The sequence below is a fragment of the Neofelis nebulosa genome, chromosome 16 (genome assembly GCF_028018385.1).
Source record: "Neofelis nebulosa isolate mNeoNeb1 chromosome 16, mNeoNeb1.pri, whole genome shotgun sequence".
Classification (NCBI taxonomy): Eukaryota; Metazoa; Chordata; class Mammalia; order Carnivora; family Felidae; genus Neofelis; species Neofelis nebulosa.
The window spans coordinates 58,935,077-58,960,557 of record NC_080797.1 but is presented as its reverse complement, the minus strand read 5'-3'; the positions used below and the strand labels follow the sequence as shown (position 1 = coordinate 58,960,557).

General features: G+C 39.4%; 1 protein-coding gene and 1 non-coding gene across 11 annotated transcripts in view; both read left to right on the top strand.

The window, feature by feature from the left end:
• The window catches only part of RHOT1 (ras homolog family member T1), a 79,446-nt gene that overhangs the window by 33,331 nt on the left and 20,634 nt on the right, over nt 1–25,481 (top strand). For 9 of the 10 annotated variants that reach the window (XR_009255180.1, XM_058704461.1, XM_058704458.1 and 6 more), the window contains exons 3-14: nt 3,114–3,195; nt 5,075–5,118; nt 5,422–5,475; nt 5,788–5,840; nt 9,159–9,267; nt 9,576–9,677; nt 18,336–18,434; nt 18,961–19,069; nt 19,827–19,947; nt 22,141–22,225; nt 22,589–22,734; nt 24,142–24,242. Coding sequence is in view for 9 of the 10 variants with exons in the window: in XM_058704461.1 (XP_058560444.1) it covers nt 3,114–3,195; nt 5,075–5,118; nt 5,422–5,475; nt 5,788–5,840; nt 9,159–9,267; nt 9,576–9,677; nt 18,336–18,434; nt 18,961–19,069; nt 19,827–19,947; nt 22,141–22,225; nt 22,589–22,734; nt 24,142–24,242 (1,105 nt within the window). In the remaining variant the exon portion in view is untranslated. Of the gene's footprint in view, nt 1–3,113; nt 3,196–4,270; nt 4,291–5,074; nt 5,119–5,421; nt 5,476–5,787; nt 5,841–9,158; nt 9,268–9,575; nt 9,678–18,335; nt 18,435–18,960; nt 19,070–19,826; nt 19,948–22,140; nt 22,226–22,588; nt 22,735–24,141; nt 24,243–25,481 lie in introns of those variants that run through there. The other variant, XM_058704466.1, reaches the window with a different exon arrangement.
• LOC131498644 (U11 spliceosomal RNA) lies at nt 5,547–5,680 on the top strand. The gene has a single exon (XR_009255525.1). It is a non-coding gene; the product is annotated as a U11 spliceosomal RNA (small nuclear RNA).

The following is a 25,481-nucleotide window of genomic DNA, read 5'->3' as shown; positions in this document are numbered from 1 at the left end:
AAGAATCAAACTAGATCTGAGCCCACCTAAGTCCTTTGTTCTTCCTACGTTTTCTATTTCTTTTTTTTTTTTTTATTTTTATTTTTGAAGTTTATTCATTTTTGAGACAGAGTGCGAGCAGGGGAGGGGCAGAGAGAGAGGGAGACACAGACTCTGAAGCAGGCTCCAGGCTCTGAGCTGTCAGCACAGAGCCTGACACGAGGCTCAAACTCACAAACTGTGAGATAAAGACCTGAGCCCAAGTCGGATGCTTAATTGGCTGAGCCACCCATGCGCCCCAATGCTTTTTCCCTTTCTTTCTTTTTCTTTCTTTCTTTCTTTCTTTCTTTCTTTCTTTCTTTCTTTCTTTCTTTCTTTCTTTCTTTCTTTCTTTCTTTCTTTCTTTCTCTCTCTCTCTCTCTCTCTCTCTCTCTCTCTCTCTCTCTTTCTTTCTTTCTCTTCCTTCCTTCCTTCCTTCCTTCCTTCCTTCCTTCCTTCCTTCCTTCCTTCCTTCCTTTTTTTAGTTTATTTTGAGAGAGAGAGGGACAGAGAGAGAGTAAGCATGTTCATGCACACACAAACAGGGGAGGGGCAGAAAGAGAGGGAGAGAGAATCCCAAGCAGGCTCCGTACCATCAGCACAGAGCCCAGCATGGGGCTTGAACTCACAAACCGTGAGATCATGACCTGAGCCAAAAATCAAGAGTTGGATGCTTAACTGACTGAGCCATCAGGTGCTCCTGCTTTTCCTACTCTGATCTTGGCTAGGACGTTTCTCATCTCTGTGCCTTAGTTGTCTCATCTGTAAAATGGGAGCTGGAAGGGATTATTAGAGATCATCTAAGCTGTTAATCCTTTCTTAAATATAAAACAGGTGAGTATTCCTTTAGTTTGAAGTAAGGGTAAAAGGTCTGCTGGTTTCCTGCCTGCCTTCCATCTGACACTCTCCCATCTTTGAGGCATTAGAACCACTAGGATTCTGACACATGTATTTGAGAATCTTTAATATTATCCATTGCATCATTTTACAGGTGAAGAAACTAATTCATTCCACCTTTACCTAAACTCAAAGGATTGTTGTGTCTCAAATGAGAATTGCTTAATAATAGTAGAGTGCCACCAAAAGTAAGGTGGTTTTATTATTACTTGCAATATATTTATTTATATTCTGGACGTTCCAGGATGAGGGACTGCTGGCTAAGGCCTTACGTAAAGTTAGAATTTTGTTTTGGGAAATGCTATTGATGCAAATGGGGTGAACGTTATTTCTCCTTTATTCTGTGTCTTCACATAGTTGGTACTATTAGCTCCACAATTTGCATTTTTCCCTTTTTTTTTTTTTTACTCTTGTTTAGTGAGAAATGCATAAATTCACTGTTCAGACAGGAGTTTGATACATTATGTGGTAGTGTTCTCAGCAGCTACAAATACCACATGACCATTCATTGTTTCTTTTGCTTTTTTCCATTCTTAAGTAAGATAGCTAAATAAGTAAGTACTTAATTTGTGAAATGAAACATATTGTCATCTGATTACTCAGAGTATAATACCTAAATGTTTTCTCTGATTGTTTAACTTAGTTTAGACTTGTCATTTTAGCACTGTCCTCTTGGGTGTGGATAAAGCATTTTTAATGTATTAAAAAATCATAGTCTTTCTAAAAAATGGATTCATTAAGCAAGGCCTATGTAGCCAGTTATCTTCTAGAAGAAATGAATTTTGATCATTTATTATTTTATTTGAGAATTGCTTTGGATTAACATAGTTCCTCATTTGTATAGCATCTTAAACTTTCAACAAAATAGAATGAAAACAACATTTTATTTTATTTTATTTTATTTTTTTTTTCAACGTTTTTAATTTATTTTTGGGACAGAGAGACACAGAGGATGAATGGGGGAGGGGCAGAGAGAGAGGGAGACACAGAATCGGAAACAGGCTCCAGGCTCCGAGCTGTCAGCACAGAGCCCGACGCGGGGCTCGAACTCACAGACCGCGAGATCGTGACCTGGCTGAAGTCGGCCGCTTAACCGACTGCGCCACCCAGGCGCCCCGAAAACAGCATTTTAAAAATCAAATGTTTGTGGGGCGCCTGGGTGGCTCAGTCGGTTAAGCGTCCGACTTTGGCTCAGGTCATGATCTCACAGTCTGTGAGTTCGAGCCCCGCATCGGGCTCTGTGCTGACAGCTCAGAGCCTGGAGCCTGCTTCAGATTCTGTGTCTCCCTCTCTCTCTGACCCTCCCCCGTTCATGCTCTGTCTCTCTCTGTCTTAAAAATAAACAAACATTAAAAAAAAAAATTAAAAAAAAAATCAAATGTTTGAAACACCAAATTAATTTAAGTATTGTTTTAGGCTGCATCAGATCTGAAGTATCCTTAATATGCATTATGCCCACACAGGTAGCAATGTACATGCTTTTTTTTTTTTTTTAATTTTTTTTTTTATTTATTTTTTTAACGTTTATTTATTTTTGAGACAGAGAGAGACAGAGCATGAACAGGGGAGGAGCAGACAGAGAGGGAGACACAGAATCTGAAACAGGCTCCAGGCTCTGAGCTGTCAGCACAGAGCCCGACGCGGGGCTCGATCTCATGGACCACGAGATCATGACCTGAGCCGAAGTCGGACGCTGAACCGACTGAGCCACCCAGGCGCCCCTGTACATGCTTTTTTAAAAGAAATATTTTATCACGTAGCTTTTAATATATACTTGAATCCCGGGGCATATGGGTGGCTCAGTTGGTTAAGCATCCAACTTCTGCTCAGGTCATGATCTCATGGCTCCTAAGTTCAAGTCCTGCATTGGGTTTGTGCTGACAGCTTGGAGCCTGGAGCCTACTTCTGATTCTGTGTCTCCAGTCTTTCTCTCTGCCCCTCCCCTACTCGAACTCTGTGTGTGTGTGTGTGTGTGTGTGTGTGTGTGTGTGTCTGTCTCTCAAAAGAATTAAAAAAAAAAATACGTGTATATACTTGACTCTGGTAAAGCACAAAAAATAAGCATTTAAAAGTGTAATAAATCTTGAAAGGGCAGGTATGGGTGAAAGGGGCTAATACAGATGAATTTACATGCTCTGTTAACAAGTTTGGTTGATAATATCCAAAGGGTTTTTTCCTTTATTTGTTTGCTAATGAAGGTTCCTCCACGGGCAGAAGAAATTACCATTCCAGCTGATGTTACCCCTGAGAGAGTTCCAACACACATCGTAGATTACTCAGGTAATGAATATCCTCTTGTGGGTGGCGCTGTAGGGTTAATTTAATAGTCCTCCAAAAAAGTGTTCAAAGATAGGTGTTCCTTTTTCTCTAGCAGCAAATAATCATTTATGACTCTTGTCTCATTTGTATCTGCCCCCACCTCACACTCCACATAAAGCCTCCATCTTGCAGTTGTCTGTCCCAAATTTACTAAGTTGGGTTCCATAATAATGAAAAGGAAGGAGAGAGATGGCAAATGACAAGTAGTAGTTAAATCATTACCCTCCTTGAATTGGCCTGTTTGCAGAGGTAAGTTCTAGATTAGTTTTGTTATCAGGCATGTAGAAAGAGTTCTGCATTTGAGAATTTGTTGAGTTCTAAATTCGTTCTTTAACTTATCTGCCTTTATTCCCTTCCCCAAATAATAGATAAAACAGTTGTCAGCTTGTTTATATGATAATAGAAGCACATTTGTATCACTTAATACTTTAAAATTTTTCTACCCACTGGTACTTACTTTTTTTTTTGTTTCTTAATGTTTGTTTATTTATTTTGAGAGTGAGAGAGAACACAAGCTGCGGAGGGGCAGAGAGAGACGGGGACAGAGGATCTCCAAAGCAGGCTCCAAGCTGTCAGCCCAGAGCCTGATATGGGGCTCAAACTCATGAACTCTGAGATCATGACCTGAGCTGAAGTCAGACACTTAACTAAGTGAGCCAACCAGGCATCCCTAGTACTTACCTTTTTTTTTTTTTAATGTTTATTTTTGAGAGAGAGAGAGAGAGAGAGAGAGCAGAGCATGAATTGGGGAGGGGCAGAGAGAGGGAAAGATAGAATCTGAAGCAGCTCCAGGCTCTGAGTGATCAGCACAGGGCCCAACATGAGGCTTGAACTCATGAACTGTGAGATCATGACCTGAGCTGAAGTCAGACGCTTAACCGACTGAGCTACCCAGGTGCCTACTTACTATTTACTCTAGTACTTACTCTAGTACTTACTATTTAATCACTAAATTATTTTGCTTGCTTTAGGACTTCTTTAAAAAAAAAAAAAAAAAAAAAGGAGCAGTGCCCAGCTGACTCAGTCATTGGAGCGTGTGACTCTCTTGATCTCGAGGTTGTGAGTTCAAGCCCTATGTTGGGTGTAGAGATTACTTAAAAACTTTAAAAAAAACCCATAAATAAAAAAGGGAGTCCATTGTAATAGATGTCCCACTCTGATGGGGAATATTCATAATGTGGGAAGCTATGTGGGGTCAGGAGGTATATAGGTAATCTCTGTACCTTCCAGTCAATTTTGCTACGCATTTAAAACTGCTCTAAAAATTAAAATCTGTTTGTAAGGATGGTGTAACTGCACTGTGGGGTTATATGCACATCTACCATTAGACCTGTTCCAGCCAGAGATGATATGCTAGAAAGGGAATTCTGGACGCTTTATTTATTATCATGCTCCAGTTTTGCTTCTGGGGCCTGCTCCCTAGCCTGTATTGCCCAGATTCTCACCTGGCCTTCTGACCTGTGTGTATGGACTCTTTGTCTGGGCTTCTGACTCCTCCACCTAGTCTTCTAGCTTGGGTTTCTGATCTCTTTGGCCTGACCCTTCTCAACCCTGGATCAGATGCTGGCCTAGATTTATCACACAATGCCTTCTGCTCTCGAGTGCCTGAGTTATCCTCTGCTAGACTTGTCTTTCAGTGCCAGCCAGCTTCCTTATCATAGCCCAGCTCTTTCCTTTCCCTGGCTTGCCCTTGTCTTTGCCACCTCATCTGGCACTACACTGCGTAGATGACACGAGGGATGAAGGATATTGGGCGGGTGCCGTGTAGATGTTAGCTTCGTCATTCATTTTTATGAAAATGTTTAAAATAATGGACATTTTTTGACTTTGTCATTTGTAGAAGCAGAACAGAGTGATGAACAGCTTCATCAAGAGATATCACAGGTGAGTTAAAAAAAATAGTTGCAGGTTTTTATGTGGGAAAACATCGATGATTCTGTGTCTTGTCTTTTTTCATTCTCTCACTTAGGCTCTTTCAATTCTTTATTGTTACTGCTTTGAGTATGTTTTTTTGCTATAAATCCTTAGGAATTTTTCCTCTTAGAAGCATGCTAACTTTGGGGTTTTTTTAGGTTTCAAAATTTATTCTTCCTTTAGCCCAAATATATTAGCTAGTTGGTAATTAAATGTTACCATTTACATTTGTATTATTTTAAAATGCCGTTAATTTCTTAATTTCTCTTATAGGCTAATGTCATCTGCATAGTTTATGCTGTTAACAACAAGCATTCTATTGATAAGGTATGAATGTGTGAGTTTTTTCACTATATTTGGTTAAATTTCAGTGAGGGCACTTTTAAAATTGATCCTCAAAAAAGGGCTTCTGTTGTGAGTGGCACATGTAGGGCAGCTCCATTGCTCTTCGTACAGAATAGACATCAAGAGATTTCAGAAGCAAAATTTTTTGGTACCCAGGCAGCAGGTGATCATTGGTCCCGGCGCCCCAATAAAAAATAAAACTGATCCTCAGCTTAGAGTTTTAGGGGTCCAAGGACAGAGTATTTTTCAGAGAAGAGCCACATCGTGGTTTAGCTCTTGTTAATTTTTTTTTAGGTAACAAGTCGATGGATTCCTCTCATAAATGAAAGAACGGACAAAGACAGCAGGTATTTTTTTTTTCCTCTGCAACTTGCTATATTGAAAAATTTCAAACTTGAGAGAAATGTTGCAAGAAATAGTACAGAGAACAGCTGTAAACCTTCCACTTTTAAAAAAAAAATTTTTTTTTAATGTTTTTATTTATTTTGAGACAGAGACAGACAGCATGAGTAGGGGAGGGGCAGAAAGAGAGGGAGGCACAGAATCCAAAGCAGGCTCCAGGCTCTGAGCTGTCAGCACAGAGCTGAATGCAGGGCTCGAACTCACAGACCGTGAGATCATGGCCTGAGCCAAAGTCGGACACTTAACCGACTGAGCCACCCAGGCGCCCTAGAGATCTTTATTTAGGAATTCATACAGGGAGATTTCTTTGAAATTCTTTGGGAGATACATGCGTGATGGGAAAAAGTAAGAGAGCACACCTTCTGTATTTTTCTGAGCAGAATGATAATTTTGGGTATAGATGTTTTCAGTTTTAAGTGAAAATGGAAATCAAAAATTTTTCTTTCAGTATTAATCAATTGAACATGTTATTTATGAAGCATTTGAGTATTTTTAAACATTAGGAAAATCAGATTTCTCTTTTGGTTGGACATTTTTGTGCCTTGAAACTATAAAGATGTGGTTCTAAACAGATGAACATGGTCATTGACCTTGCCTCATATATTTACAGAGGCAGACTTTGTGACTGCGATGGCATTGTGTATATGCTATGTCTTGCAGTTCTGATGGCTCCTCTTTGTTATAGCTGTAAACTCTGTTGTTGTTTTTTTAATGCTTATTTATTTTGAGAGAGAAAAAACACACTCGAGTGTGAGCAGGGGAGAGGCAGAGAGAGAGGAGAGAGATAACGCCAAGCAGGCTCCGAGCTTTCAGCACAGAGCCAACTTGATGCTTGATCCCATGACCGTGAGATCGTGACCTGAGCCGAAATCAAGAGTCGGACACTCAACTGACTGAGCCACCCAGGTGCCCCCGTAGCTGTAAACTTTGTAGTGACTTCTTAACGAGGTGAAAAGGGGAGAATGGCCCTGTGGAGCTAGTGTCCAGTGTGGTAGACTCTTGTCACTTGTGGCTGGTGGTTACAGTAATAGACAGTACAGGTAAATATCATTGCCGTCAACACAGAAGGGTGTGTCAGAGAGGGCTGCCTTGGAGGAGCCCACGGCCTTATGCTCCTGACACTTGCTTTTCTTGCTGAACACTTGAGCTGTTTCCAGAGGTGACTCTTCAGAGGAGGCATTTTTTCTGGGATCTGTCAAGCACTGTATTGGACCACTGAATTAAAAAAAATTAGTTTTACTAGGACAGCTTCCTGAAATTCTGTGACTAGTTTTGTAGCCCTGCTGGGAAAGGAGCTTTTTTAACATTTGAAGATTGAATTGGGCTTTCTCAGGTGTGGCTGTTTTTTCCCCCTCCCTGAATCATATGAGCATACTTATTTTTCTTGTGGTTGACTTGTCCCAAGGTGATCTGTTTCTTCATTTTTGGACCTTACACTTTCCCGGTAACTTCCTTCCTGAGCCTCATACCTTAAGTTTTTGTTTGTTGCACATATATTTTTCCTTAGGATTTCCTTGGACTGTTGTCACAGTGGTTCTTAATCACTTAATCACGGTCACCTGAGGTACTTTCAAAGACTACATGTGCCTTTGCCCCACGCCTAGAGTTTTAGAATCTGTAGGTTTGGAGTAGGGCTTGGACATGTGTATTTTTTTTAAGCTCCATAAACTATTCTGAGCTCCCCTACAGTTGCAAACCACTACCTTTGGAAACCTCCTGGCTGTTAGGAATCTATATTTGGGTTATATAATGGGCCAGTCCCCTTATGCATAACCATACTAGGGGGGTAAATAAATGCTTGCAAGAATTTCTCTTGCTATTTGGAGTTCCAGCAAGATGATTTGCTTTCTTTCCAAGCTCTCTTGCAGGACGTACAAATAACAGTTCCCTGCTAGACTCTCTTTGATAGTCCCCATTTAGATTTCTGATAGGCCTGTCAAATTTAACTTGTCTAAAACAAAATCCTTAATTCCCTGCCTACTCCCTACCTCACCCCCAAATCAATCTTTTCTGTCTCAGGAGATCTACTCATTTTGTCCAGCCAAAAACCTATGTATTTTTCCTGATTTCCTGCCTTGCCCTCCACCTCCATATCTAATCTACCAGTTGCTCCTATCAGTTCTGCTTCTAAAACATATCTCAAATCTGAATACTTTCTCTCCATCTTCACTGCTCTAATCCAAGCTTTTTAAAATCCAACCACATTTTAAAGACTTTATTATTGGAAAAAGCCAAACACACAAGAGTAGAATCGTCTAAAGAATCCCTCTGTATCTGTCATCCACTTCAACAGTTATCAATTCATGACCCATCTTGTTTCGCTTATTACCCCTCCCATTGGGATCATTTTGAACAAATCATACTGTAAATATTTCAGTACGTATCTCTAAAAGACAATATATGACTCATTTTAAAATGTTGATCAGATCATGTTGTTCCCCTACTCATAATTCTTCAGTGGCTTCTCATTTTTAAACTCATAAAAAAATGCACACTCCTCACCACAGCTTATGTGTATGTCCTTTGTTCCTCTTTCCAACCCCGTGTCACACCTCTTTCCCTTCGCTTAGTACTCTCCAGCTACTCTGCCATTTTTCTTTCTGTTTTTCTGTTCTTTGGACTCACAAGGATGTTTTTTCAATTTGAGCTCTATGCATGTGCTGTGCTTTCTTCCTGAACAGTTCTTTTCTGGCTCTTCACAGGGCACATTCCATTTCATCCTTCACTCCTTGGCTCAAATACCACCTTGTCAGAGAGATTTCTCCCTGATTCCTATATAATTAGCCCCCTTCAATTACTCTGTCCCATATTCCCCTGTTTATTTTCTTCATAGCACTTACGGAATTGGAAGTATATTGTTTATTTGCTTATTGTCCATTTTCTGATTTTCGCTATTAGAATGGGCAGGGACTTTGTCTATCTTATATCCTGAATGCTTAGAATGGTACTTGGCTTTTAATAAGTACTCAGCACCTGGATGGTTCAGTTGGAAGAGCTCGTGACTCTTAATCTCAGGGTTGTGAGTTGGGTGTAGAATTTACTAAAGAAAATAAATGAACCTAAAGATTTTTGAAAAAAAAGTACTGAGTAAATACTTGTTGAATATGAACATGCTCTCTAGGGGACCAGAGTGGACTACAGTAGAAGGTTCGTGTTGGGGGGATTAAGTAAACTTATTAGTTAGAATGAATTTATGTACTTTAAAAGGGACATTTAAGGTCTTTTGCCTTCCTTATTGTTACAACATATCCTGTTTATTTCAGGCTGCCTTTGATACTGGTTGGGAACAAATCTGATCTGGTGGAATACAGTAGTATGGAGACCATCCTTCCCATTATGAACCAGTACACAGAAATAGAAACCTGTGTGGAGGTATGCGTTACCGTTTGATTTTGAAATTTACTAGTGAATTCTCACTAAACTGAGGTTTAAAATCAGATGTGGGAAGGTAGGGGATGGAATAAATTACCTGCTGTTTGTGAAGTCATGTAAACCAGATAAAACAGATGACTTGGAGATGGCTGCTGTGTTCTTGTAGACATTACTATTGTGATATCAGCAAAGAAAAATGTATTTTTCAGTTTCTTCAGGCAATCTTATTATTACTTTATATTGATTAAAAATTGTCTTTAACTCCCATAAATGCTTTCAGAGTATAAAATTTTTAACTTTCTTTTCAGTGTTCAGCAAAAAACCTGAAGAATATATCAGAGCTCTTTTATTATGCACAGAAAGCTGTTCTGCATCCTACAGGGCCTCTGTACTGCCCAGAGGAGAAGGAGGTAACCCCATCACCCCCAGGCTATGTTAGTAGGGGCTGGAATGTGTAGGTGGTAACTCTAGTAGTGATGATTTTTTAGTAACTCTTAAGTATTCTTCTGAACTGCTGAAATCTAAATTTATTGTCTCTCAAACAGTTACATTTTCTAGGTACTTCAAAGGCATTCATGTTAAATACTGTGAATAATATTCCAGATCAAATGGTATTTCAGGAGATGCCATTAAAACAAACCAAAGAATTGGCAACAATAACAGCAGAAAGTCCAAAGACTTAAGTAATGGTCTACTTGCTTTGCTTGGATAAAGTTCACAAACTTAAAAACACATACAAACGAAAGCCTTGTGTAGTAATTTGACATAGGTACAGCATGTAATACAACTCGAATACTCCTTTTTGTTTCATAGCTAAGAAACACAGTAACATCTAAAATTTAACAATATTTGCCATAGACTTTTTTCTTTGTCTTTTTAAAAAATTGTTTTTTAATTCCAGTATAATTAACATACAATGTTGTATTAGTTTTAGGTGCACAATATAGTGATTCTACAGTTCTGTACATTACTCAGGGCTCATCATAAGTGTGCTCTTAATCCTCTGTAGCTATTTGCCATAGACTTTTTTTTCTTTTTTTTTATTTTTAATTTTATTTTTAATTTTTTAAAATTTACATCCAAATTAGTTAGCATATAGTGCAACAGTGATTTCATGAGTAGATTCCTTAGTGCCCCTTACCCATTTAGCCCATCCCCCCTCCCACAACACCTCTCGTAACCCTCAGTTTGTTCTCCATATTTATGAGTCTCTTCTGTTTTGTTCCCCTCCCTGTTTTTATATTGTTTTTGTTTCCCTTCCCTATGTTCATCTGTTTTTGTCTCTTAAAGTCCTCATATGAGTGAAGTCATAGGATTTTTGTCTTTCTCTGACTAATTTCACTTAGCATAATACCCTCCAGTTCCATCCACATAGTTGCAAATGGCAAGATTTCATTCTTTTTGATTGCCGAGTAGTACTCCGTTGTATATATATACCACATCTTTATCCATTCATCCATCAATGGACGTTTGGGCTCTTTCCATACTTTGGCTATTGTTGATAGTGCTGCTATAAACATAGGGTGCATGTGTCCCTTCGAAATAGCATACCTGTCCGGGGTGCCTGGGTGGTTCAGTCGGTTGAGCAACCGACTTCGGCTCAGGTCATGATCTCACAGTTGGTGAGTTCAGGCCCCGCGTCTGGCTCTGTGTGGACAGCTCAGAGCCTGGAGCCTGCTTCAGATTCTGTGTCTCCCTCCCTCTCTTCCTCTCCCCCACTCATGCTCTGTCTCTCTCTGTCTCAGAAATAAATAAGCCTTAAAAAAAAAAAACAAAACAGCACACCTGTATCCCTTGGATAAATGCCTAGTAGTGAAATTGCTGGCTGATAGGGTAGTTCTATTTTTAGTTTTTTGAGTAACCTCCATACTGTTTTCCAGAGTGGCTGCACCAGCTTACATTCCCATGCCATAGACTTTTAAAATTAACTTTTATTTTTTTTAATGTTTATTTATTTTTGAGACAGAGAGAGAGTGCAAGTGGGGGAGGGACAGAGGGAGAGGGAGACACAGAATCTGAAACAGGCTCCAGGCTCTGAGCTGTCAGCACAGAGCCTGACGTGGGGCTTGAACCCACGGACCGCGAGATCATGACCTGAGCCAAAGTCGGACGCCCAACCGACTGAGCCACCCAGGCGACCCTAAAATTAACTTTTATTGAGATATAACTCACATACCTTAAAATTCACCCTTTAAGTGTACGGTTTGGGGTGCCTGGGTGGCTCAGTCAGTTAAACACCTGACTCTTGATTTCGGCTCAGTCATGATCTCATGGTTGATTTCTGGGATCAATCCCTGTATTGGGCTCTGCACTGAGAGTACAGAGCCTGCTTGGGATTCTCTCTCTACCCCTTACCCCTCTTGCATGTACTCTCTCTGTTAAAAATAAATAAATAAACATTAAAAATAAAGCATACAGATTAGCGATTGCTAGTATATTCACATTTATACATCTGTCACCATTATCTAATTCCAGAACATTTCACCATCCCAAGAAGGGATGTACCCATTAGCAGTTACTACCATTCCCCCTTTCCCCAGCCTTTGGCAACCACTAATCTTTTTATCTCTATGGATTTGCCAATTATGGACATTTTAAATGGAATCACGCAATAGGTAGTGTTTTGCGTGTGGCTTCTTTCACTTCACGTGTTTTCAGCATACATCCATGTTGTAGCGTGGATCAGTATTTCATTTCTTTTTTATGGACAAATAATATTTCCTTGTATGGATATTCCACATTTTGTTTATTCATTCATCTGTTGATTAACGTTTGGGTTGTTTCCACTTTTTGATTATAGTGGATAGAGCGGTTGTTAACATTCATACAAAAGTTTGAATACTTGTTTTCATTTCTTTTGAGTGCATATTAGCAGTGGAATTGTTAGGTTACATGGTAGTTCTGTTTAGTTTATTGAGGAATCACCAAACTGAATGGCAGGTTCCAATCTCTCCACATCTTTGCCACACCAGTCCTTTTTATTTTTTTGTTAGTGGTTTGTTATAGCCACCCTAGTGGTTGTTGGCGTTTTGATTTGTGTTTCCCTGATGGCTAATGATGTTGAACATGCGCTTATTGGCTACTTGTATATGGAGAAATGACAAAGTCTTTTGCCCATATCTTAATTGAGTTGCCTTTTTTTTTTTTTTTTTTTTTTGGTGCTGCCTTTTTATTGTTGACTTTCAAGAAATAAACAGTTGTAGATTTTTTTCCAGTAAAAGTTTATAGTATAGGTGAGTGGTTGTCTGACTTTGACCCAATTGGCCTGCCACCAATTTTTATATAGCCTGTGAGCCAAGAATATAGATGTTACACATTTTTCAATGACTGAAAAAAAAAATCCAAAGGAATAATATTTTGTGATACGGAAAAATTATACGACTCTCAGATCTCCTCATTCATAAATCAGATGTTGTTGCAGCCCAGCCGCGCTCATTCCATTATGTTTGTCCGTGACTGCTTTTGTGCTGCAAAGGCAGAGTTGAGCGGTTGCAGCGGGGCCCGGGTGTGGGTACTTGTCACTCCTCATCTGCTTGGCGGACTGCTGAGCGCACTGAACAGGTGGAACTCGATGGCTTGAGTCCTATGTGTGCCACAGTACCATAGCACTTCATTTTTTTATTGCCGGTGCATACCTATCACGCCAAAACAGGAGAAGAAACAGTTGGAGTTTTAGATGTCAAAGCAGATATGTTTTCTGAGCTCAGACCACAGTTCCAGCATCGGTTTTCGGGGGACCGTGATGAAAACGTGAAGGAAGTTTCCTGTTTTGTAACCCATCTGACTGTACACCGGAGGCCCTTCCCCTAACCTTCCATTGGGACTGGCTAATCTACAGTGTAATGACATGCTAACAGGCAGATATCAAGAAAAGAATCTGATTTTATAAACGCCTTCCAAGCAGTGAATGTGGTTGATTAAAATTACATGTTTACGGATGTGTGTCAGTATTGTCTGCATGTATCCACAAAATGATTTTTCAAAGAGGAAATATGTAAAATCTCATTACAGATCAGCATTAACAGATGAACATGTTCAGTTTTCACTGAACATGTTCAGTTTCAGTTAGAGAACGCTAACTTTGAACCCTAATTAAGCAAAATGTTACTCCTCCAAAAAGAATTCCATTTTTTTATTAGTAGATCTCTATAGCAAATTTATACTCCATTATTATTACATTTTGAATTCTGTCAATTAAACCTTTGTGGAAATTTGATTCTCCCTTATACCTACATGATCTTCTTGATTTTGCCTGTTGGCCCCCAAAGCCTAAAACATTTGTTATGTGCCTCTTCACAGAAAAATGCTGACCCCTGGTATTAGTAATTAATCTGAGTTATCCCTTAATCCGACCCTGATTTACTCTTCCTTAATCCTGATTTCTTGTTCCATAATTGGAATGCTTCTTTCTAATGTATTCTTAGTCCAGTATTTACTTGATTTGCTTCATAATAGTCACTAGGCACACTTGTTACAAACACCAGTTCCATTCTGATTCTGCCAGGTACCACATCCTGTGATCAAGGAAATTGGGGAAACAGTCTCATCCTGTGGAGATTTACCTGAGGCCCGGGCCCAGTGGTACATTAGATCCCCTCTCCTAGTTTGTTCTCAGTGCTTTAACTCCTACTTTTTCCCTAGGCCTATTATTAGTTCTGCTAATCTGCTAATCGCCCCTGTCCCTCCCCTGGTCCCATAAAAGTAAAACACCTACCACCATCTGTTCTTTGTTTCTCAGGTGGACCTACCTGACCTAAAATCTGTAACTTTTAGAGACTAAACCTTGTTTTAGACAAGTTTAAGTTTAGTGTCTAAGCTTGTACCAGAACCTTTTATTTACACAATAATAACTTTTTTTTTTTTTTTTTTTTTTTAAGTAAGGTCTATACCCAACGCGAGGCTCAAACTCACGATCCTGAGATTAAGGGTTGCATGCTCTACCGACTGAGCCAGCCAGGCGCCCCCAAAATAATAAACTTTTAACACAGATTTGAGGTGGAATCATAAAAAAAAATATTCAAATTTAAAGCCTGATTATTAATTCAAAAATAATTCCAGTGATGATGGACTCTGAATGGCCCATGGAATCCTCGACTTAGCTAGTAATGAAGAAGATGTGACTTGTATAATAATAATGTTTACTCTGTGAGGGTTTCAATTACTTATATGCAAACAATATTTTTATTGTAAAAAATTTTTACAGGTTTATTGAATACAATTTTTAATACCTTGTAAGCATAGTCATATTTTGGCTTATATTTTAAGGTAATTATTATTTAAATATTGTATTGAGCGAATACCTTAGACCACCTTAGTTTCTGATGCATTTCAAATTTTAATGAAAAATACATCATTTTATTTTTCTCCAAATTACCTTTTTTTAATGTAGCTTTTTATGATGTGAGGAAAAACAAAATAAAAAGTTACATTTCTGTTTTTTACATCTTTCTAGGTATTGCTACTTTTTTAAACACTTAGGTTATTATGTAACAGATTTTTGAAAGGAAAGTAAATAAAGGATAACCATGGAGTCTTTATTAATTTTGAGTATCTAATATTAGGATCACATTTATGGAAGTTATATCTTACCATTTTAAGTAAAAACTCACCCATGATTGTAGATGTTCTAGGTACGGCTCATTTAGTATGCTTACAGAGGAAGCCCTATGAAGGCTTTTTAACTTTTCTCAGTTTTTTATAATCTCTTTATATCTTAGGTTTTATCTTTTTCTCATTATATCAAATTGCTCTCCTAAAGACCCTATTTTTTTTTAATGTTTATTTATACGTTTGAGAGAGAGAGAGAGAGAGACAGAGACAGCATGAGTGGGAGAGGTGCAGAGAGAGAGGGAGACACAGAATCCAAAGCAGGCTCCAGGCTCTGAGCTGTCAGCACAGAGCCCAACGCAGGGCTCGAACTCACGAACTGTGAGATTTATGAAAGCCACCCAGGTGCCCCGTAGAGACCCTATTTAAAACAAAAAAAAGAAGGGTTGTCTATATATGCTTGGGAAGAAAACTGTTTCCTTTTTTTTTTTTTTTTTTCTTTTTTAAGAGAGCGAGCGTGCGGGAGCTAGGGAGAAGGGCAGAGGGAGAGAGAGAATCTTAAGCAGGCTCTATGCTCAGCTCAGAGCCTGATGTGGGGCTCAATCCCTCAACCTCGGGATCATCACCTGAGCCAAAATCAAAGTCAGATGCTCAACCAACTGAGCCACCCAGGCGCTCCATCTGTTTTCTATTTTTATTTTTATTTATTTTTTAAAATTTTTCGTTTAATGTTTTTATTCACTTTTGAGAGAGAGAGAGAGAGAGAATGTGAGTGGAGGAGGGGCAGAGAAAGAGAGAGACACAGAATCCAAAGCAGGCTCCAGGGTCTGAGCTGTCAGCACAGAACTCAACGTGGGGCTCGAACCCACGAACTGTGAGATCGTGACCTGAGCTGAAGTCGGATGCTCAACCAACTGAGCCACCTAGGCACCCCGTTTCCTATTTTTTTTTTTTTTTAATTTTTTTTTTTTCAACGTTTTTTTATTTATTTTTGGGACAGAGAGAGACAGAGCATGAACGGGGGAGGGGCAGAGAGAGAGGGAGACACAGAATCGGAAACAGGCTCCAGGCTCCGAGCCATCAGCCCAGAGCCTGACGCGGGGCTCGAACTCACGGACCGCGAGATCGTGACCTGGCTGAAGTCGGACGCTTAACCGACTGCGCCACCCAGGCGCCCCAACCGTTTCCTATTTTTAAAAGAATTTCTTTTCTGCATTTGAGTTTGATAGCATGATCAAAACTCCTCATTACTGTTTGTTCTGGATAGCATGATTTCAGTTAATAAGTACACATTTCCTCACCTTGCCATCTTCATTTCTCAGATTCAGACTGTCCATAAGAGATCTCCTTCCGGGTTAACACAGCGTTTAGATATCTTTCTGAAAGTTCCATTTTCTCAAAATTGTTGACAGCGCTTATCTTACAGCAATTATACAAATTAGAAGCCTGTGGGCCTTATTTTTAAATAGTAAAGTATTTGTTCTATCCATTATAAATCCTAAAACAAAATTAAGGAAGTTGTCAAAATATGTCTCTAGCAACATTACTTATAAAAGTTTTACAGAGTCCCAAAAGGCAAGATTCTATTTTAAATGTAATTCTGGTAAGAGGAAGTTAATAAAAGCCTTTATGCTTCTAACCAGTGCTGTTTTGCCACCTGTTTGTGAATAAGTACACTTAATTCCCAACTTTGATACACACACACACACGTGACCAAAACTTTAGTCCCATTCTTCTACCAGAAGATTGGTCAAAAATCAGAAATTGGTTATACCTCAGTAAAGTTGAGGGGAAAAATCAGAAGTTGGGAAGGAAAGCCCTTATAAGTGACTTCATATTCTTTCTTTTTATTTAAAAAAAAAAATTTTTTTTAATGTTTATTTTACTTTTGAGTGAGAGAGAGAGACAGAGTGCGAGCAGGAGAGGGGCAGAGGAAGAGGGAGGCACAGAATCTGATGTAGGCTCCATGCTCTGAGCTGTCAGCAAAGAACCCAATGTGGGGCTCGAACCCATGAACCAGGAGATCATGACCTGACCCGAAGTCAGACGCTTAACCGACTGAGCCACCCAGGCGCCCCGAAATTCTTTTTTTTAATTAGTATTTATTTATTCTGAGAGAGAGAGAGACAGCAGGGGAGAAGCAGAGAGAGAGAGATGGAGAGAGAATCCCAAGTGGGCTGCATGCTGCCAGTGCAGAGTCAGATGTGGGGCTCCATCCCACGAACCGTGACATCATGACCCAAGCTGAAACCAAGAGTCAGATGCTTATCTGACTGAGCCACCCAGGCACTCCAGTCAATTCAAAGTCTTTATGAAACAAAGGAGGGCATAAATAAATATTTCTTTTCTATATGACTGGAAAAATAAATCTCTAAAGATGAACTTCTTTTTTGCTTATCCTTGGAGAATTTGTGGTCATGAGGGGCAGAATTTGACCACTTTGTATATTGGTCTAAGTAAATAGTGCCTCATTTACTTAAAAAGGTTTTGAGTATAAAAGTTAATGGTTTAGGGGCACCTGGGTGACTCAGTCGGTTGAATGTCCGACTTCGGCTCAGGTCATGATCTTGCGGTCCGTGAGTTCAAGCCCCGCGTCGGGCTCTATGCTGACAGCTCGGAGCCTGGAGCCTGTTTCGGATTCTGTGTCTCCCTCTCTCTCTGCCCCTCCCCCACTCACACTCTGTCTCAAAAATAAATAAACATTAAAGAAAAAAAATTTTTTTAAATAAAATAAAATAAAAAATAAAAGTTAATGGTTTTGCTTCAGTTCATTTTTCATGCTGTATTTGATGTTACATGTTTGATAGTGAAAACAATCAGAACTTTTTTTTTTTTTTTTAACATTTATTTATTTTTGAGACAGAGAGAGACAGAGCATGAACGGGGGAGGGGCAGAGAGAGAGGGAGACACAGAATGGGAAGCAGGCTCCAGGCTCTGAGCTGTCAGCCCAGAGCCTGATGCAGGGCTCGAACTCACGGACCGCGAGATCATGACCTGAATTGAAGTTGGACGCTTAACCGACTGAGCCACCCAGGCGCCCCAGTCAGAACTATTCTTAACATTGCTTATGAAATTCATATTTTGAAATCCCAACTATTTTTTATTTCACTTAATTTTTTAAATTTTATTTATTTATTTTGACAGAGAAAGAGAGAGAACTAGAGGGGCAGGGAGAGGGGGACAGAGGATCCAAAGCTGGTTCTGTGCTGATAGCAGAGAGCTGGATATGGGGCTCAAACTCACAAACTGAGATTTTCACCTGAGCTAAAGTGAAATGCTTAACTGACTGAACCACCCAGGCGCCCCCCAGCTATTTTTTTGTTTGTCTGTTTATTTTGAGAGAGAGGGAGAGAGAGAGTCTCAAGCAGGCTCAGTGCTGTCAGCGTGGAGCTTGATGCAGGGCTTGAACCCGTGAAATGCAAGATCATGACGTAAGCCAAAATCAGGAGCCGAACACTGTGCCTCTGAAATCCCAACTATTTTTATTAACATAATTGTTTCTTTTCTCAATGACGTTTAGATGAAACCAGCCTGTATAAAAGCCCTCACCCGTATATTTAAAATATCTGATCAAGATAATGATGGCACTCTCAATGATGCTGAACTCAACTTCTTTCAGGTAGCCCTATTCTTCAGGCATTTCTCTATCTTGGGGTGGCGGGGGTGGTTGATGAGAAAACCTATAAAGAAAACTTACTGACTTCAGTAATGTTATGTTGATAAACGTGTCTCTTTCACGTAAAACTTTCACATCAAGCTATTTCAGTCTTTACCTGAGGTATAAAGCTCTCCTATGCGTAGGAATTGAGGGGACTCCTTGACATTGTCATTTCATGGTATACAGTGGGTGTATTAAAGATGATGTGAAATCTGAACTCTGAATTATTTTTTTCTTTCTTGGTTTGTATAACATGGGTACACAGAAAACTCTGTATAAGAAACACAATGGAAAGAGTATGGAAGGTTTCTTTCCTTCTGTGTATGATAGGTTTTAAATAAATAAGGCAAGGTGGAGATTATCCTAATTTAGAATTTGTTTCTTTTGGTTACAACTGATTTAATGTTGTTTGGTAGATTAACGTTTTATATGGTTTGTGGTTTTAATGCTATTTTGTTTTTAAATTCATTTTTACATTTTTTGCTAGAGAATTTGTTTCAACACTCCATTAGCTCCCCAAGCTCTGGAAGATGTCAAGAATGTAGTCCGAAAACACATAAGTGATGGTGTGGCTGATAGTGGATTGACATTGAAAGGTGGGTGAATGGTATTTTTCCCCCTTTTAACCTTTTCAAACTTTGGCAGAAGGTGAAGGTCTTTATAGCATTATGTATACTTTAAGGAAATGTTAGTATTTACTGATACGCCCGAAATCTAACTTGGATACTCAGAAGAGACAGGCCATTGGTGGGGATAATCATCCTTACTGTCAGCATAAATTAGAGGTGGGGGAATTGCTTGGTTCTTAGGAATGCGGAGGTCCATCTGATGGACAGAGATTTCTGGGACAAACAAATTTATCTTAAAATTCTTACTACTTAAAGGCATCTTTTAGATAGAAATTATTTTTAGGGAAGACATTTTGTCTACCAGTCATATTTACTGAGTAGAAAATGTTCCTTGTGGAATGTATTCTGGAGGCTCAGTGAAATAAGAAACAAAATTGAAAACCATAGTTTTCCATTACAGAAATAAGTTCAAAGAGCAATAAAATGACTTCCGTTTATTTTTATCATATAACTGTGAATGTCGATGTATTCCTTGGGATTCATTTTTGGCTCTTTTATCCATTGGCATCTCTTGTTGACATGGGTGTATGTGAAATAATTCTGAAATCTGTTGTGTTTCATTCAGAGACTTGCAAACTGCATTTTGATTTGACCTTCCATATGCAAAGCTTTATGCATGTGTTCATGGATCTAACTCTTGCCATTATGAGTTACGTGCTTTTCTCCCATGTGACTTTGTACCCTTGTTCACATCAGCCGTACTTACTAATTCATTTTATTTCAGGTTTTCTTTTTTTACACACACTTTTTATCCAGAGAGGGAGACACGAAACTACTTGGACTGTGCTTCGACGATTTGGTTATGATGATGATCTGGATTTGACACCTGAATATTTATTCCCCTTGTATGTACCTTTGGCCTTCTAATTAATTTTGCTTGCCAAGTATTTTTAAGTTTTATTTAGTGCACAGTTTAGGTAGGCTTTGAGGTACTCAGGACTAATTTAGATTTATAGAGAGGTTTACAGCAGGGTTTGTCAACCTTGGCACTATTGACATGTTGGACTAGACAGTTCTTTGTTATAGAGTCTGCCCTGTGCATTATAGAATATTTAGCACATCCATAGTTGCCAGTAACACCTCCTCCCCCAGTTGTGACAACTGAAAATGTCTGTTGTCTCTAGAAATTACCAAATGTTCCTTCAGGAGTGAAATCACCCCCACTTGAGAGCCCCTGATTTATAGCATGGCATAAACTTTTCCTCTTCTTCTCATGGAGAATATAAGTATCTTTTTTTTTATTCATCTTACTATGGAAGGAGATCATAGGTGCTGGACAAACTTGCATTTGGAGTCAAGAGGTCAGAGTCTATTAGTTCACTTCTTTTCATTGGTCCTTCTTCTAAGTTTTATGGCCTTTTCTTAGCTCAGGGTAAAAAAAGTATTCTTCCTAAATAGCCAGCCTGTTTGTAGTTATATTCCTGTAGATAATGCTATGTGTAAGTTGTGTTTGTTAAAAAACAGACCAGTGTCACCTAAAACAGGAGACTGCCTTACCGTTGGTTGCCTTTCCTGTGCCCTAGGGAGGTGGGCTTTTCAGGGAAGCGATGTCCCAAGATCTAGCCTTTTGGGTCTTTAGCCTTTCTCTCTCTCTTTTTTTTTTTTTTTCTTCCCCTGTGGCACATTGTCTTCATATTGTCCCTTTTTATTTTAGCATAGCACCCCTCGCTCTCTATGTAAGGATTCAGAAAGATTCTTGTTTTTTTCATTTCTCATCAAGAAAGCAAAGTTCTTTCAAGCTGGATTCCTGGTCCGTTAGGTCTAAGTTGGAACTTCTCTTGTCAAAGTTAGTAAATCTTGGCTCAAGTAATTTCCCAGATTTTTCAATAAAAGTATATTGAATGAATGAATTTGTCCCGGGATCTTTTGTCAAGTTTTCTGTGCCATTAACATGGGTAGATAAATTTTACAGGAGATTGCTTACTGCTTTCTTAAGCATGACAGTAAGAAAATGCCATTGCTAATGGCTTTGTGGTTCACACTAATATCTCCCAATTTCTTTAGGCTCTTTGCCTTTTGTTTTCTGTAGAATAGCCCTGTAAAGCCACCACTTGAATCTTTCTAGCCTTCTTACTGAACTATCTCCTTCTGTCCTTCATACTGCTGCTAGATTAATAGATTTATAAATACAGATTTGCCCATGTCACTTCTCTTTGAGCCAGGATAAAGCTCAAGCTTCTTAACATGTTATACAAGGTCATTCATGATCTGCTGTGCTCATGCTCACTCCCTGCCTTCATTCTAGAAGTAAACACTAAGCTATTTTTAGTTCCCCAATCATCTGTTGTTTCGTACCCCAGGCTTTTGCCCAGGTAGTCTCACTTTCTGCCTCTCTCTCCCTTACTCTACTTACTAGCTTTTATCCTTCAAATCACCATTCAGGTGATGATGTCTCCCAACACAGCTGTCACCTTCCCATCCCCGGGCCAGAGATGTCCCCTCTCGTGTGGGCTCCCCTAGCATCCTTGGCTTACCCATATCCACCACTCGCCTCATTCTGTTGCAGTAGTGAGGTTGTCTGTGATCTGTCTCCCACTTGAATGTGGTTCCGTAGAGGTAGGGAGCCTGTCGTGTTTTTGTGTCCCTAGTACCTAGCTCAGTGCATTTGCTTGAACTGAACTTCAGATGTTTAAAGGTCAAATCAGGCAGAAATAATTACCTGAGGCTCACATCATTTTTAACTCATTACAATGTTGACATAAGCAACAGTTATGACTTAAAATTTGTTTATGGGAAGAACAAACCCATTACAGTGTAATCAGTGTTACTTGTAAAATTTTTATTTCAACCTGCCCTTCAGAAATTTGAGAAAACTTTGTGTTAGCTCAGAGTGAGCATGATCATGGCTCTTCTGAGGATTGCCATCCCACTCCGTTGACTTACCCTGGGAAAGTCTAAATAAATGGCTTCAACAAAGATACTTTATAAATGCTATCGTCCCACAAAAAGACTTGTTGCAGTTTTATATTCATTTCTTAAGTTAAATTGTAATGTTTGGTTAATGATCTATTTTACTCTTGAAATTTTTTTATTTACAGGCTAAAAATACCTCCTGATTGTACTACTGAATTAAATCATCACGCATATTTGTTTCTCCAAAGCACCTTTGACAAGCATGATTTGGTAAGCTTTTTAGCTGCAGTTTTCCATGATTTGTAATAAAATATTTTTCTGTAAATGATTTAACTCTGTCTCCTTAGCTATGGGATGCTCATGTGACATAGCCAAGAATTGCTCAAACTTGTTAAGTTAGACTAGCAAAAATACTTTCTTTTATTTATTTACTTTTATTATTTTCTCAAGATGAAAAAGTTAGATTCTAATAGACTCTAGGTTTTCTTATGTACATGAGAGGAATTTTCTTGATAAAATGTAAAATTCCATTTGTTTTTAGAAGCACAGCCTTATTAGACTGGGGGTTCTTATGTTTGGGAGTTATTCTCTTACATATCTAAACATTTTGTATACTTCCTTATGTATCTTCAGGATAGAGACTGTGCTCTGTCACCTGATGAGCTTAAAGATTTGTTTAAAGTTTTCCCTTACATACCGTGGGGGCCAGATGTGAATAACACAGTTTGTACAAATGAAAGAGGCTGGATAACCTACCAGGGATTTCTTTCCCAGTGGACGTGAGTACAGAGCTCACCTATCTCCTCTAGAGTTACAGCTCGTTTAAAATTATGATGCGTCACATTCATCATTTTGTAAATTTGTCAGGTCTTACGAAATGCTTCAGTCATAACTGTAAGCAAGATTTATAGTGCGGATGCAGTGTCTAAGATGAACTTTAGACGTTCTGTCAATTTATCAGGAAGGGATGTGTTTGCTTTTGGTTGATGTACAGGGAAGCAGTAATAAGTCTTACATCAAAATTGAACTAGATTGTCATACTTTTTTGATTAAGGGAACTGGAAATCTCATTGCTATTACACAATTCTCACACTTCCAGAATATGGGGAGAGCATATTTTACTTGACAGTGAAGACTTAATTTTGAGCGTTTTTTGGTTGGTTGTTTTTATTTTTGTTTATTTTTTTAAGTGTTTATTTATTGTGAGAGAGTGCCCATGTGCATGCAAGTTGGGAAGGGGCAGAGAGGGAGGGAGAGAGAGAATCCCAAGCAGGCTCTGTACTCTCAGTGCAGAGCCCAAGTCAAAGCTCAATCCCACGAACCATGAGACCATGACCTAATCTGAACTCGAAAGCTGCATGCTCAACCAGTTGAGCCACCCAGACGCCCCTTTGTTGTTTGTTTTAACGCACTTTTTTTTTTTTAAACATTTATTCATTTTTGAGAGAGAGCATGAGCTGGAAGGGGCAGAGAGAGAGGGAGACACAGAATCCAAAGCAGGCTCCAGGCTCTGAGCTGTCAGCACAGGGCCCGATGCGGGGCTCTAACTCACGGACTGTGAGATCATGACCTGAGCTGAAGTCGGACGCTTAACCGACTGAGCCACCCAGGTGCCCCTTGACACACTTTTTAATGAGGGTTTATCTACAGTCTGTTTACAGTGTAGTTGACATTGTATGTAGGGTACTAAGGACATCCTCTGGTCATGCATGATGACATTATTACTTTAACCTTGGTGAGACTAAGTTTCTCAACACCAGGACCTATTCTTTTCTCACATCACAAAAAGGGCTAATTTCAAGTTATTTTTGCACCCTTTGCAAACCTCTTCGGATTTAATTATCAAATCCTCAACCAGCCAGTATTTGCGATATGCTGTGTAACTTGGGAAGCAGATAATGTAAAATATCCTTGCCCTAGATTTTACCAGCGTCTCACTGCTCATCTGTGTGTAGATACAGGAATCCCATTCTACCCCTGCCAATCTTGCGTTCCCTCCCTCTCTTCTCTGCCTTGAGAATGTCAGTGTAGGGAAACCTGTGGTTGGGCACATGGGAAATTAAAGGAGTCTGACAAAAATTATCTGGGTCTGGTGATAAGATATTTAAGCTGTTGGGTTTTTGGTTTTTTTTTCTGTAAATGTTCATTTAGGAATTTTTCTGATCTTCACCTCTTCCCTTTCCTAGGCTCACGACCTATTTAGACGTCCAGCGCTGCCTGGAGTATTTGGGCTATCTAGGCTATTCAATATTGACCGAGCAAGAGTCCCAAGCTTCAGCCATTACAGGTGCGTATTTGAATACTACTCACTCCATGCTTAGAAACGTTATTTACTATTCCGGTTTCATGTGTGAAAAGAGTGAAAATAAACTCATCTTCGTTAGTCTTCCCTGCCTGCACTCTGTTTGTTCTCCCTGCCATTTGGTAATTTGAGTCGAGAGTCTAGATTTTATTGTTTATCAAAAAAGAAAGGGTAGAGGTTTAACTTCTGGTTTCCCCCTGAGGATACTCCACTGAGGAAAATCAGGGAGGGCTGTGGGCATTAAGTGTATTGTAATGTGCCAGTTTATCTTGTGTTTTAATTTTCTGTAGACATTAAAAACTGTATCTATTAACACATAATCCTGATATTGAACTAATTGTGTAACTTGTGGTTTTGTAACCATTTTCTACATTAGTAAATCTTTCACAGACTTTGTAATTCTTGCTAAGCAGTGTGCTCCACTTAAAGAATACCATAGGAACAGATATAACAAGTTAGGGAACTGATTGTTTCGAGATTTTCTTCTTTCTTTTTCTTTTTTTAAGTTTATGTATTTGAGAGAGAGAGAGCATGAGCAGGGAGGGGCAGAGAGAATGGGAGACAGGGAGAATCCCAGGCAAGCTCCACGTGGCTAGTTCACCCCTCAAGATTTTCTTATTTCCTAATTGGTGGGGGGAAATGCCATATCTTACAGGAGGAAGTTCCAGCACAAGAAGACAACCAATCTTAAATCGACAGAGCAGGTACCCTTTAAAGTAGTTAACCGGGGGGCGCCTGGGTGGCTCAGTCGGTTAAGCGTCTGACTTCAGCTCAGGTCATGATCTCACAGTCTGTGATTTCAAGCCCCATGTCAGGCTCTGTGCTGACAGCTCAGAGCCTGGAGCCTGCTTCGGATTCTGTGTCTCCCTCTCTCTCTGCCCCTCCCCTGTTTGCGCTCTGTCTCTCTCTGTCTCAAAAATAAATAAAAACGTTAAAAAAAAATAGTTAACCAGGGGCCCCTGGGTGGCTTAGTCAGTTAAGTGTCAGACTCTTGATTTAGGCTCATAATCCCAACGGTTTGTGAGTTCGAGCCCCACATCTGGTTCTGCGATGACAGTACGGAGCCTCCTTGGGCTTCTCTTCTCTCCCCCTTACTGTCTGCCCCTCCCCCACCTGTATTCCCTCTCTCTCTCTCTCTCTCTCTCTCTCAAAATAAATAAACTTAAAAAAAAAAAGTAGTTAACCAGTTAAATGTTATTTCATTCAGCACCAAAGAGCAAGGAA